The 14,856-nt window shown below is 54.9% G+C and overlaps 1 protein-coding gene across 1 annotated transcript in view; it reads left to right on the plus strand.

Moving 5' to 3' along the window:
• Window positions 1-14,856, plus strand: part of PDE9A (phosphodiesterase 9A) — a gene marked incomplete at its 5' end in the record, with an annotated part of 98,636 nt that overhangs the window by 17,231 nt on the left and 66,549 nt on the right. The window contains 2 exons of the mRNA XM_079704369.1: window positions 9,178-9,248; window positions 10,532-10,609. Of these exons, the coding sequence (XP_079560495.1) occupies window positions 9,178-9,248; window positions 10,532-10,609 (149 nt within the window). The remainder of the gene's footprint in view (window positions 1-9,177; window positions 9,249-10,531; window positions 10,610-14,856) is intronic.

Here is a 14,856-nt window from a genome sequence, read left to right on the forward strand (position 1 = left end):
AGCCTGTGCTCCGCAATGGGAGAGGCCACAACAGTGAGAGGCCCGCGTACCACAAAAAAAATAAAAATAAAAAAAAAATAAATAAATAAAAGCCCTGTGTACTCATCGTAGAATATTTGAAAAATACAGAGCAGCATAAAAAAGAAAAGAAAAGAACCCGTTATTCCACCAGACAGTGCGAACATTTCAGGACCTCTCCTTGCTGGTGTTTTCTTTTCGGAGAGACGGAGGGAGAGAGAATCGCTTTCTTTCACATAATTTTTTATTTTGATCATTGTCACTCAGCATTACATTAGCGGTATTCAAAAACATGATTTTAATGCTTATGTAATGTTCCATCGTTGAGACTTACTAAGATGTAATCATTTCATTGCTTTGAGATATTCATCTTAATCCCATTTCTCTGCAATAACTAACGCACAAGGAACAACCCCACTAGCTCTTTGCTTGCAAAGGGGCCATGCAGGGCAGTGGTTTGGGCCTAAGCCTGGGAGGTGACTAGAACACTGCCTGGCACTTCATAAATGCTCTCTTTATTATGTTTGCTGTTATTTTCTCTTTTTTTAATTTATTTATTTATTTTTGGCTGTGTTGTGTCTTCGTTTCCGCGCGAGGGCTTTCTCTTGTTGCAGCAAGCGGGGGCCACTCTTCATCGCGGTGCGTGGGCCTCTCACTGTCGCAGCCTCTCTTGTTGCGGAGCACAGGCTTCAGACGCACAGGCTCAGTAGTTGTGGCTCACGGGCCCAGTTGCTCCGTGGCATGTGAGATCTTCCCAGACCGGGGCTCGAACCCGTGTCCCCTGCATTTGCAGGCAGATTCTCAACCACTGCGCCACCAGGGAAGCCCCGTTTGCTGTTATTTTCTTAAGAGCAGTTCCTGGAAATGGGATTCCAGGTCAAAGGGCACACATATGGCCACACTGTTTCCCAGCAGCACTATCTGGACACACATTCCTGGAAGGGCATCCCTCTCCCCACTGCCAGCCAGAGTTGGTGCCTTCACTTGATTCAGATAAGCTCTTGGGGACAATGGGAGATTAGCGTGCAGTTGTGAGCAATACTGCAGAATGATCTGTGTACCCTTCACCCCGTTTCCCCCAGTGTAACGTCTTGCAAAATCACGGTACAGGGTCACTGCCAGGATGTAACCGTGAGACAGTCCCCGCCTTATGCAGACTTTCCCCGTTTTGTTGTGCTCATCTGAGTGTGTATGTTGAGTTCTGTACAATTCAATCACATATGTAGGGTCTCTTATCCACCACCACAGTCACGGTAGAGGACAGTCCTGGCCCTTTTGTGACCACGCCCACCTCCATCCTCCCCCCGGAGCCCCACCCTCCTACCCCCCACCCCCATCCCTGACACTGTTCTCCATCGCTATATTTTGTCGTTTCAGGAATGTCATGTAAGTGGAATCATACAGCATGTAGCACTGTTCTCCATCTCTATAATTTTGTCATTTCAGGAATGTCGTATAAGTGGAATCATACAGCATGTAACCTCTTAGGGTTGGCTTTCATTCATGCAGCATAAGTCCCTTGGAATCCGTCTCAGTTGTGTAGATCAGTAATTCATCCACAGTATGGACAGACCAGAGTTTGTTTAACATTCACCTGTTAAAGGGCACCTGGGTTGCTTCCAGATTCGGGCTCTCCATCACTTTTTCGTTCCTACCAACGTGGTGGTTTGCCTTCCATTTCTTGGAGGCCAATGTGGCTATTTTTAGAAGTCAGTACCCTAGTTTGGCTGGGTGGAGATTTCTGATGCCGTGTGACGCATAAAATTCATCATCATCAAGTAAATACGAGTATGATGAAGTGTCAGTGCTGAGGTTTAAGATGCCGGGGGGCTGAGATCAATAGCCGACGTGGATGGAGCGAGGAGGGGCCAGAGTGCACGTCGCTGGAAGAGGCGTCGAGTTCTCATTAACAGAGGAAGGAACCGGAGCCGGGTGCCGCGTGGAGGAACAGAGCTCGCCATGTGCCCTCAGGAAGGACAACTTGCTGGGAAAGGAGGAGTGCCTTTCTTCCCTGCCCGCTTCAGGACCTCGGCGTCCTGGTGTCTACGCACCCCGGCTCTCAGCTTCAGCTGTAGCCATTTAAAATCACTTCGGGGAAAAACTGCAGAAGAATTAGAATGAGGAAAATTTTGCTCGAGATTCATTACTCCCAAGTTCAAAGACGCTCTGTGAAAATTGTTGCTAATGCAGTCGAATGAAAAATTTCACGTGCGGTGTGAGCGTAACAGCAAGACGAACGTAATTGCATGTTTTACAGCAGCCAACCCCAAAAGCACAACTTCCCTGACATGGATAGCTTTTAATGATTTTGAAAGGGAACTAATACCATCCTGGTTTACGAGCTCCGTGAGCTGTCTCCCTGGTGAAGAAGATTGTAGCCGGCCTGGCCGAGAAAATTCCCGGGGACACACTGCAGTCTCAGGAGGCCTCTGACCGTCCCCCTCCCTGCCTGGTCCCTGGTCCCCTTCCAGCATCCACAAACTGAACTTCTCTTTTGTGATAGTGGTGGGTTTTGTCTTTCTCAACCCAAACCTAAATTGCCGTTTGGTTATCTTATTTGTCCAGGACTGGAAGCATTTCGCAATATACAGCCACAGATGTCTGAGTGAGAAACCCACAGCTTCCAGTGGTCACTGACTCCATGCCAGTCCAAACCAAAATTTGACAAACCCAGCAAGAAATGTTCTCAGCAGCTGCAAGGAAGTGCCTCAGATAGAAATAGGAAACCAAAGTCAGGTTCCCCTCTCCGAGCGCAGGCACAAAGGGTGCTCATCCCAGCCCCCGAGGGTGCTTAGAGGTGCGGGGTCCGGGGACCGGGGAGCGGTGCTGTCTCTCTGCTTTCTGGTTATCTCTGCTCTGTTATCACTGCCCCTCCGGGGCGGGCTCCCCATTACTCAGCAGAGGAAATTGTGTGCTCAGCAGCCACTGCCGACAACATTTGCGCTGAACAGATGCCTAAATGACCAGCGTAAATGGGGCAGGGACAGTGACAAGTCGCTTTCACCTGTGGAGCCCAAATGAAAGGATGCTTTACTCGAAATCTTTCTCGTGCCTGAGCACCGCCCCCAGGGTGGCCTTCCCCCACCTCCACCCACTTCCAGCAGCCAGGCTCATCCTTTGCCTAGACTGCGGATGCCCAGCACCGGCAGCCAGCCCCCCACGACTTCTCCTCCATCCACCGCCTTAAAGCGGGGAGGCAGGAAGGCAGAGGACAGCGGGTGATGGACATCAACACCAGCACTTTTTTGCAACTTTCTTTTAAGAAGCTTCACCTGCATGAATCCATACGTGGATTTTAAGTCCTGTGCGTCAGGGGTCATAATCCTCAAATGCATGCTGCAAAAATCAGAGCTAATATCTGGCAAAGATGGAATACAGCATCTTTGCGCCACCTGGGCACCCACCCGGGCCAGCAGCCCCAGGCTCTGGGCCCACGGATAGAGCGGGGCTCAGCCTCCAGGTCTGAAAACCCACCAGCATGGCAGCCACAACCATCGTGGGGCAGACATGGAAGCAGGTGCTGGTCAGCCACGTGCCACAGTTGCGGACACATGGACGGGGGCTGGGAGTGGAGCCGGGAGCAAGGGAAACGGAGCCTGAGCCGGTGAAACCGTGTGTGTCACGGTCCGGGCAGCCTCCCCGTGGCGGAGTCCGCTGCTGAACTGACGGACTGGTCACCAGAGGTATCTTGCTGAACCAGCCCCTCCAAACTAGAGAATGGGACACATCGGGCTTAATTCTGCACCTTTTAGATTCGCAAAAACACGGCAGGTGAGCCAGAGCACAGCCTGAAAGGAGAGGCAGACTGGAAGGAACCCTGGAAGCTTCTAGGGCCGAAGGTGGGGAAGCCGGATGCAGGGCCCTCACAAGAGGTGGAAGACCCTCCCGGGAAAGGTCCAGCAGAGGCGGGGCTGCCCCCATCCGTGGATGAACATCTCAGGGCTTCTGCGGGTCTCGTTGAAGCCTGGGGCCCCAGTCCCGCCCCCGTCATTGCTGGATTGCCTGTGTCCTGTCTCCCGTCCAGTGTACAGCCCATCGGGATTGGTTTCCAATCCAGAACATCTCAGCCGCTCCCTGCACGCTGTCCTCATGCTGAAACACGAAGCTGCGTTTCCCAGTGAAAGGTCCTGGTTGGAATCTCTCCCGAGGAATGTGGAAACCCTTTCATGCTGGGTTGGTTTGCAGAAGACCAGAGAGTGCCCTCCAGGAGCCCCGGCTGGGCGATGATCGAATCTCCATCTTCCTAACCTCATAATGGGAAACTCGGTGATCGATTACCTGAGCTGCCTGGCAGCCTGGAGACCATCTGTCCTCCTGCTTTTCGACAGGCAAACAGCAGCGTGTGGCTGGAACACGGGAACTCAGCGGCTGCTTCCTGCATTCTCCCCTCCATGAGCCTCTGAATGGGGGGGTCCAGGGGGAGAGAGGAAAACACAATAGAATCCCGTCCCGGGAAGAGGCCTCTGGACTCAGAACGGACAAGTCACCCCCAGGCCTTTAGAAAGTGCCGTCCTGTCTCTTTAAGCCTGGACGCGAGCTGGCAGTGCTCTGACCATCTGCTCCACGGTTACCAGCCCTGGGTTCTAAGTATGTTGATGCAGGTGCTTTTGATACCAAGAAACAGAACCGTGCGTATCTGGCAACTCAAGACACTGGGCTCTCCTGCCCCCAGCCCCTCCCCTCTGCCCGCTGTGATCCCGCCTCCCTCCCCCACTTCTCCGGGGGCTGCGCCTCCTTAGTGATCTCGTGGGTGGCCTGGTGTGGTCAGCCCAGGTCAGACTCCCCGTGACCCTGTGACTCACCCCAATTGCCACCAGCTCCGGATCGCTTAGTGAAGTCCTCCCGAGGAAAGGAGACTGTGTGCTGGCCCGACAGTTGTAGGTCAGGCTGCAGGCAGGGGCAGGGTCCCCAGGGGCCAGGGCTGCCCAGCCAGGGCTCTAGGGAGGCGCCCTGTGCTTTGAGGGCTGTGGCTGGGCCACGGCAGTCCCCTGGCTCTCGCTCCCAAGTCCCGACCTGTAAGGACAGGCCTGCAGGATGTCTTCAGAAAGGTCCCCACCCAGCAACCCGCCTGGGAGGGCAAAGCCCTGACCAGAGCCCTGGGCCCATTTCCTGGGCTGCCCGATTGGGATGGCTCAAGGCCAGTCCCAACCATGCACTGAGCCAGAAAGCCCAGTCAACCCGTGTGTGCCCCGGGACACTCACGTCTCTTCCTCGTCTGCACTGACTGTTGGTCGCTCCCCACAAAGCCCCAGCACCGTCCTGCTGAGAGCCTGCGGCCTGGAGCTCCCACCCGGGCTCCATCCCTGCCTTTCTGGAGCCAAGGGTCCCCCGCCTACCAAGAAACAGTGGAAACGGAGGAGCTGGGTTACATGTCCTTTCTTCACGCTCTGGAAATCCTGCAGTCATACATTTGAGGTCCTCCTGAAATAAAATTGGGTGCCAGACAAAGGAGGGCCACAGGCCACTTTGGGTGCGGTTGGCAACTTGAACAGCCCCGGAGACTTCCATCCACAGTCAGGATTTTAGAGCCAGTGGGGACCAGGAGATTCACAGCAGCAGAGCTGTTGCGCAGCTGAATCTTGTGTCAGAGCGGCAGCGTCCTGAGGGCTCTGTTCAAGCACGTTCCCCCACATGTTGCCCACTCAGCCCTGAGAGGCAGGTGCAGCTGGTGTGATGGACCCCATTCGCAGAAAGGCAAACTGAGGCTATGGGGTGGTGGCGGTCTTGCCCACGACGCGGAGGGGTGGGCAGGGCACTGGGAGGGAGCCGATGGATAGAAGAATAACCGACGGGGAGCGCAGGACCCCCTGCTCTTGCCAGGACACCATCGCTGGGTGGGCGGGGGGTGAATACAGATATTTCACGCCACGCAGAGCCTGCGAGTCAGAGCTGTTTGGGTCACGTGTGTCTGCTGGACAGAGGGAAGCCTGGACTGTGATCCTGACCCCCTGACCCCCTGACCCCCTGACCCCTCGCGGGCTGGGCCCAGGGGAGTTTCGTCCAGCTCTGTGTGCTGCTTCCTCTGGGGACCCCTCAGAACACAGCTTGGCGGGTGGCTGGTTTCCATGAGTATCTGTTACCCAGTTCTGCAGGCAGCAGGAAGGTTCCAGATGCCGAAGTGCCCTCTGGCATTCACAGGTCCCAGCTGGATATGAGGGAGCACCAGCATCCAGCAGAAGGGAGGCCTCTGGGCTCGCCTTGTTTTCTCTTGTCCTGTTTTAACATCGCGGTGCTGCCGACCAAGCCATATGAAAGGGTCTGGGGTGACCTGCCGTGCTTACTGATTAGCCGCAGCCCCGGGACAACATAAGACCCTTATTTCTCTGTTAATCATGCTGCCTCCACTTTTCACGTTTAAATTTCATGTCACCAGCGCTTTTTTCCCCCGCTGTTTATTTCTGGATAGAGGATAAAGGATTTGCAGAATGATTCAGCCTGGGAACAGAAAGCCTTGTGCCCTCCTGACCAGGCTGCCTGGTGACAGGGTTGGGGGAGGGCTTCTTCTCAGGCCAGCCAAGCCTTTGTGCTACAGGGGCTGGTTTCCCACACCAGAAACAACCCATCTAGGCTGGGAGCTTCTCCTGACACCCGGCCGAGAACTAGGCTGTCCAAGCACTTCCGATGTTAGGGTTCACAGGATGCTTCACCCCAGCCTCTCACCTGCGTTGGCCCTGCTAAAGGCTCATTGACTAACTAACTAAATAAGGCAGAAGCCTGACTCTCGCACAGATGTGAAATGGCCACGCGTCAAACTAACTTGTTAGCTGAACAAGGGAAACGGCAACATGTTACAACCAGTTCAGAAGTGCAAGCAGAGAACCCTGCATTTCTATACAGTAGAGCAATGTTGAAATGGATTTACAGATGGACACGGCATGGTTTTCCATTGTAATGGAAGACACCCGATGCAATCTTTTCTGCTTATTTCTGATTTCCTTCCATCCCCCCGTCCCCCGGTCAAAAATAATCTCAAAGACTCTTCTGGACCCAGAAGAAGGCCAGCCTCCCTCACTAGGTTGGGCTGGATTGCTTACAAAGGGGCAGCGAGAATGTCAGGGCGCCCTGTGGGCCCTTCTGGGTTTGTTTTGCTGCTTCATAACCGGACTTTTTAAAGCTTCTATTATTTGCTATCCCGAGGCTAAGAAGCCATCACAAAAGACTCGCTCCTCCAGATTTCATCTGCAGTGCTTATAAAGTTGGGCAAACTCACCTCTTGTCAAGACCCCCAGGATATTCCAAGCTCCTGGTCTTTCTTCCCACCTCCCTCCCTGGGGAGGGCCTTGTCAGCACTGACTTGCTGGGGTCACGCTCATCTCCTGACCAGCATCTGGTCGTGACCTGCCAGCCACCTCGCCCTGTGCCGGGATCTCCGGGCAAATCGAATGTTCACAGACAGAGCTGTCTTGTCCTCTGCCTCGGCCCACCCTTGCCTTTTACTGGGGTCTGGAATAAACCCACGCAGTCAGCCTGCACCAGGTAGACACGAACTTCACAAAGGCTTGAGTGGGAAAGTCAGAAATGGTCCCGTGTCAGTGGGCGAACGGCCAGGACCCCGCACCTCACCTGTCTTGGGCACAGCTGCAAAGGTCGAGGCGTGAGCTAAGGCCTGTGCTGGGGGCACTGGGACGCACTGTCGTAAAAACGCGGGGGAACGAAGGCGCAAGACTCCTCTGGCGGTGGGGTCGGGGGGCCGTGTGGAGAAGCTGCCCCTGAGTCCCGAGGGCTGGGAGGAGGGAGAGCAGAGGAGGGTCTCTAGGAAGGGGGGACCCAGAGCAGAGGGCGAGGGAGAGGCACCCGTGGACCGGAGTGAGGCAGGGGCGGGAGCTTGGCGAGGGCACAGCCTCGAGGGACACACCCCAGAGCCTCAGGTGCCCAGCGAGGAGGTGGACCTTCTCCGGTGGGCGTGCGGGGCAGCAGAGGTGTCTGCACAGAAAAGCGGTACAACCGGGTTTGAGTTCTAGAAACCAGGGGTGGGTGCTGGGCTGAGACCCAGCAGGGCCAGTGCAGGGGCTGCTGCAGGGGTCCAGGCAGGACCAGCTCCGAGCCAGGCCGGTGGCCGTGGGGTGGACAGTGCTGAACAAAGGTCCTGTCACCAAGGGTGCGAATACCACGTCGGGGGACAAGCGGGCAGCCCGGACAGTGGTGTTGGCTGAGTCTCAGCGTAGCCAGGCCAGTAGCACACAGGAGGCCGTGGTAGTCAGGGAACAGCTACGTTTGCGGGGAAAAATCTCTGCTTACTCTGTTTTACTGTTTCCAGTAAAAAAAGATGCAAACTGATCTGGCTGAAAAAAATAGCGCTCTGGGCACTGAAAAATACCCACTCTCCTCAGCTTGGCTCTCCGCATGCCCACAGGCTCCTGGTGAGCAAGAGGGGCCTTACAGCAATTAGCCAGGGGAAATGGTGAAGGAAAACCTCTGTTATGGTGAAAACGGGAGCCTTGGCGTGGACTGTCCCGTGCGCCGTCCAGCCTTGGAGAGCAACCCCCCTCTCTGTACGTGAAGCACCCTCTCCCAGGGAGGGGTTCCGGAGCCCAGATTCACAATCGGGGCCCCTCGGACGAAAGATGCTGATGTGACGTGTTTCTCTCCTGTCCAGCAGGGACTGGACACCCAGGCCGTGTGTAAGATTGCCTCCGGTGAAATTTGTTCACTATGCAGACCGACGGTTCCAATCGGACCCTTTCTCAGGGTGATTCCCTCTTGGATTTGGTCCTGCACCTCAGCCCCCAAATCCTAGAAGGCAATCTTTTGTTTTTCAGCTAATGATCTTAAATTTCTTTTGCATAATGGCCCCGGAGGTCGTTGGAGACCCCCTGTGGTGTGATATCACTAAGCCGAGGTTGTCGATGGTGCGTCGGACATCGCCATGAGGGGCACGAGGCAGCGCGTCAGCGCAGGTGTCCTTACATGGGTGATAGCGTTGTTTTTCACAACTCTTTTCAGCGAACAGAAGAGTGACGTTTTTCTCAACCTGTATAAATGGACTCAGTGAAGAGACGTGCGTGTAACATTCCAGTGCCCATGGTTATTTCGTTTTTTCTTTGTAAAATTAACCTGCAGGTCGGGACCAGAGAGAAAGCTCTGGCATCTGACGTCACCACGGAAACCAGCTGCCCTGGTCCCGCCTGTCCCTCACGGCCTTCTGCTTCTGTTTTGCAGGTGGTCTTCAGCAAGTATTGCAACTCCAGCGACATTATGGACCTGTTCTGCATCGCCACCGGCCTGCCTCGGTGAGTGACCCGGAGTTGCCCCTGCCAGAGGGACGCCTTTAAATTCACCTGGAGGGACAGGTACCTGGGAGGGCGAGTGGCCGAGTCTAGGGGACAAGAGGTGTGGTAGGGCCCGTGGGCTCACCTTGTACCTTGCACTCGGGACCTTTCGAGTCAGTGGATGAGTCCCTGGAGGTTTTTTCAGCCACCGCTGGGCTACACAGAAGGAACCTTTGGGAGGAATTAGGCAGAAACTACTGTCTTAAGAGTTTCTTTCATTTATTCCTTTGCTTTGGGAGAAAGGGTAAAGGACAGCGGTAGTGTTTGGACTTTGGTCCCCCAGCCCCAAATGATCCAGCAAGGGGGAGAGAGAGGCTCATCACAGATCAAGGTTTAGGGAAAGACTGATGTCAGAAATAAGTTGAAAAGACCAGAAATCTACCTTATAGAACCATAAGAATTCCAGAAGAATTCTTTTCCCCAAATCAACAGTTTGTTCCAGCAAGTGGATTTTCTGTCCTAACTTCCCAACTATAGAGAGTGACGAGGAGCAGCTCTGGCCTGCAGTTAACTAAAGTTATGACCCAGGTCAAGGAGGGTGAGAGAGGAGGACAGTGGGAGCCTTTCAGAGTCAGGTGAGAAAAAGGAGAGTCAGGGATGAGATCACACACCTGAAGTTACAGCAAGTAGCGGTTTGTAGCAGCAAGAAATAGCCCACAGTTCGGGGCATCTTTTAGTAAGTAATGTGCTAAGAAATCAATAAATGTTATTCTTTAGAACAACCTGGGTTTCGGGTGTCACCCCCATTGTACAGATTTTGATATACGACTGAAGGCCAGAGAGTTAAGTCTCGTGGTTAAGGCAACACCTCGCGTGAAAGACCCCACAGATGAGAAGTGAGAGGAAGATTCAATGTATCCACTTAAAACTGGTAGGAGAGCTTTTTGCCCGTTTAGATAAACTCCCACAGGAAATGAAGTAGAAAGGCAAACCCTGAATTCATCCCTGGCTGATACAAATGTTCATTTCTACTTTACCACAATTTAATCTCCCAACTCAACCAATGACACTTTCTCCAATTCCCATTTCAAATTACTTACACATCTACTGAGCATTTAGAAGTACACACACAGCCCGTAACGTGGTTTGCAAGCTGAGGGCCAGTGTCCTGAGGCCAACTCCTCATGGCCCCTTGGGCAGGACGGGCCTGCTACCCAGGCTCCTACCTCATGGGAGGCCCAGATTCAAGTGTGCACCCAGGGGACAACAGCGGGGTGAAGACACTGGCTTCTGCTGTCTTCCAGGAACACGACCATCTCCCTCCTGACCACGGACGACGCCATGGTCTCCATCGACCCCACCATGCCTACCAATTCGGAACGGTAAGCGGCTGGTGGGCTACGTCAGCTCCTTCTCGTGGTGTGTCTGACAGCTCTCTGCATGCACGGCAGGGTCTCCATGGTTGTTTTTTAACTTACTGCTGCAGGAAAATCTGAATTTAAACCAAAGATGGGAGGGTCTGGGAAGGAGGCTGCTTGTTCCTTTGCAGAACTTGTCACTTTCCAAGAAAGTAGCAGCTCTAAGTGTGACCTTTCCGAGGCTCCACCAGAGCCCTCTGAGGGGGCATTTACAGATGGGGAAACCGAGGCACTGAGTGGCAGTAGCAGAGCTGCCCCCAGTCCATCCGGGCAGGAGATTCCCCGCCCAGATTCCCTGGGCAGTGCTGGGCGTTGACCCCCTGGGGCAAGTCCTGGAGTTGTCAAGCACTGTCCACCGGCTACTCTGCCCAAGACGGCAGACGTTGGGGAGTGGGAAGCCTGGGGGCCAGAGGACCGAAACCAGGAGAGACCTAGAGAGGAAAAGGCTTGGGCAGTAAACGCACCTGTGAACATCTGTAAAACAGCCCGGCTGCATGTGGCCAGAGGGAGGACAGGGGCTCAAAGCAGAGCCTCTCCCCTTCACGCCCACCCCTCTGCCCAGTGGCTGGCGAGGTCCCCAGTGGTCCACACTTTGTATTTGCAGCCGGGCCAGGCAGAATCCAGCCCACGTGCCCTGCAAGGCCAGAAGCAGGAGCATGATTGGGAGTGGGGTGCCCCTCGGGACCCCTGGTACCCCTGCCCCTCGCTGCATCCCCTTGCGAGGGACACGTGTCAATCCGGCCATCAGGGTGTGCCCCCCCGACTGAACCAGGCCAGCTGCTCCAGCCGCAGGCGAGAGCATGCCCAGGCAGACCCTCGAAGTTCCCGGCCACTGGAGGGCCCTGGCCCCCTGATGGCAGCCTGGGAATATTTGGGCTCCCATGATGGGGTCCCTGGGACCTCCGCTGTAGATGCCCAGAAGGTTCCCCCGACCAAAGGTGTGTGCACACCTGAGCGCCCAGGGATGGGCACCAGCTCTTCTTCCTCTGTCCCCCGAAGCCACCTGTCAGCCATCCACGCTGGCCTGGGTGCAGGATGCCTGGCCCCAGGCAAGGGCTCAAGACCTCGCAAAGACTGCCAGGCTTTGGTGCAGGAAGCCCGGCAAGTAGCAAACCCTTGGGAGGTACAAAGTCCTAGAACATTTGAACAGCCTCCAGTGTCCTCCAAGCTGTGTGGTGAGCGGCCAGCACTGTCCTTCCCCGAGCATCTGGGTGCTTCCGCCCGGTCTCCCCTCCCCCTCCACTGCATCCATCAATCTCCTGAATTTTTTTTTCTCCTGAATTTTTAATTTCATCATCAGGAGCTTCTGGCCCCACGCATTCTGGCTCTGATTACGCTCTGATTATCGGTTCCGGGCTCCCCGGAAGGAGCGATGCTAATTGAATCCCCAGAGGCTCCAGGAAGATTGTCGTAAATTGTGGCATAAGCTCCAGCCTGACCCAGATGTGTACTCATAAGGAAAGTCACGAGTGACCTGTCACCCCTGACGTCCACAAGATACCACAATGTTGTCAGGGGGAAGCGCCCTGTCCGCGCAAGCCGGTGTCTGATGGGGCAAAGCTGCGTTTTTCCCGAATTAATTTCAAGCAGTTTGTAGTTTGTCGATTCTGTTCTGTCACCTCATCGTATCTCCTTTGGCTCTTTATTCTGTGCCAGCCCTTCTCAACGGGGGGCAGTTTGGTTCCCCAGGAGACACTTGGCGAAGTCTGGAGCATTTTGGCTGCCACGCCAGGGGATGGGGTCTCTGGCATCCAGCGGGCAGAGACCAGGGCTGCTGCTCTACGTCCCGCAGTGCCCAGGACTGGTTCCACCCCAGACTCACCTGCCCAAACGTCAGTGGTGGCGAGGCTGAGAACCGGTGGATGTGGTCCCCACTGCTTTCTCGTCGCAGAGCTGCCCGGTGTCCCCCAGGCCACCAGCCTCACGCACACCCCGTGGGGCTGGCTGAAGCAGAGCCCCCTCCCTCCCTCTCCCCACCCCCTCGGGGCCCCAGAACTGGCACTTCTTCAGGTTCCCAGGTGGCGATGCTGTGGGCCGGGACCTCCTTAATCACTGTTCTCAGCACTGGGCATCCCCTCCCCTGTCTCTGTCTGCTCCCCGCATTTGAGATCATGGATTTCTCCTTTTACCAGCTGCCTCCATCACCTTCCCCCACTCTGCGTCTGCTTCCCACTCTGCCCCTGAAAGGCGGCGTTCCCCAAGGTCCCCTTCCCGCCTGCTCACCTCCTTCTCCCGGGTCACGCACGAGCCCCAGCACGGCCTCCGATCTGTTCCGTTTGCTTCTAATTCTCCGGTCCCACGGTTCCAGCTGCCGTCGGGGGTCCCGCCCCCTCTAAACATGCGTGGTATAACCTAGTCCAACCAAACCAGTGACCGTCAGCCCTGCCTGCAGGTTCAAACCACCAGGGATCATCAAAAAGACTCTGGTGACCAGAGCCCCACTAGGACCCAGGAAATGTGGATTTTTGAGGGATTTTTTTTTAAAGCTCACCGGGTGATTCCAACATGCAGCAAGGGTGAGAATCACTGGTGTAAAGTGGACAAAACCTAAGAAACTACTCTTGACCCCCAGGTGGGTGCTCGGCCTGCCAGTGACCAGAAGGTCACCTCTACCAGACACAGGGTTTCCCCTTCTCGGAAAGCGCTGGATGAATTTTGTTTCCTCCCGGAAGATGGTCAAGTCAGGTCATGTCCCTCCAGCTTCCTCCACCACTGAAGACCCTGCAGCCCTTCGGTCCAGCCTTGTCAACACCTGTACCCTGCCCCCAGCCTCGGATTCAGGAACCGCCTCCCGGGAGAGGCTCTCCTGCAGGTGCCAGCTCGTCCACCTTGCCTGCTTCCTGCCCAGTTCACACTCGCAGGGGCCACTTTTCACAGCCTCTTCTCCAAATTACAAGGGCTCTTGACTGTGACCACCTGGTTACTGATCAGAAGTCGGGGTCCTGGGCTTCCCTGGTGGCACAGTGGTTGAGAGTCCACCTGCCGATGCAGGGGACATGGGTTCATGCCCCGGTCCGGGAGGATCCCACATGCCGCGGAACGGCTGGACCTGTGAGCCACAGCCGCTGAGCCTGCGCGTCCGGAGCCTGTGCTCCGCAACGGGAGAGGCCACAACAGTGAGAGGCCCGCGTACAGCAAAAAAAAAAAAAAAAGAGAGAGAGAGAAAGAAGTCGGGGTTCCAGTTTTCCCATCTCTTACACTAAACTTTTCGGCTCATTTCAAACCAAATCTCATGACCTTCTGACTCTTCCTTCAAAATGCTTCCTCCCTTAAGGATCAGAGAATGTTCAGACCAGCATTTTAAATAACCTGGTACATATTTACCTAAGTCAGAGAGGCTCTAACCTAGCAATGGGCTGAGTAGCTTCCTCTCTCTTTTGGAGCTGATAAGAAAGGTGATTGATTGCTAATCACCCTCATTCCTAAAGACTAACAAACACAAGTAGACACATCCCAGCTTCGTTCATGTCACGCTCGGCGGTACTGAGTGTCTGGTCCCAGTGCTCCTTTCTGGACAAGGGGACATTGTGGATCCCATGGTGTCCCGCTGACCAGCGTGTTGCTTCTTGACCACCCTTCCGTCTCTGCCTCTGCTGCTTCAAGATCCTTGTTGAAGGAGAGACACAGACCCTTAAGTAGTATGAGGAAAAATGGGGTGTGTGGAGAGAGGGGAGAGCCAGGACGGCACGGCACACACGTGATACAAATGCTCCTTTATTTCCAGTTTTAGCCAAGTTATGATATGTGAAGCTGTCCACCAGATGAAATGGCTGAGCACTTACAAGGATGGTGTGTGTGCCCATCCCCTCAGCTGGGGAGAAATGCTTCCTGGATTCCGGCGCAGCTCCCACTAAACGTGTTTGAAAAGAGGCATTTTGGAAAAAGACACATACAGGTTCAAGGCAAATGAAAAGTGGTTTATCTCAATTCTGTTGTTGAGGAAGAAATGATGAAGCTGCAACTCAATTTAGGCTGAGGCAGGAGTTTATTCAATCGTGGAAGCAACATAACTGGTTCTGAGAACATTCCTGCTGCTGAGTGAAGAGGATTAAGGAACCAAAGGCCAAGAGTGACCCTGGGGAGCCTGCTGTGGTCAGCGCCTCTGACACGGGGAGCGGGGGCGTTTCGGGACGCGCGGCTCCATCTCTCCCCATCCACACCTCCGGCACCTCCTCTGTGCCGTCACTGTCACCTCCCGGCCAGCGCAGGCC

This window comes from Hyperoodon ampullatus, assembly GCF_949752795.1.
Source record: "Hyperoodon ampullatus genome assembly, chromosome: 5".
Classification (NCBI taxonomy): domain Eukaryota; kingdom Metazoa; phylum Chordata; class Mammalia; order Artiodactyla; family Ziphiidae; genus Hyperoodon; species Hyperoodon ampullatus.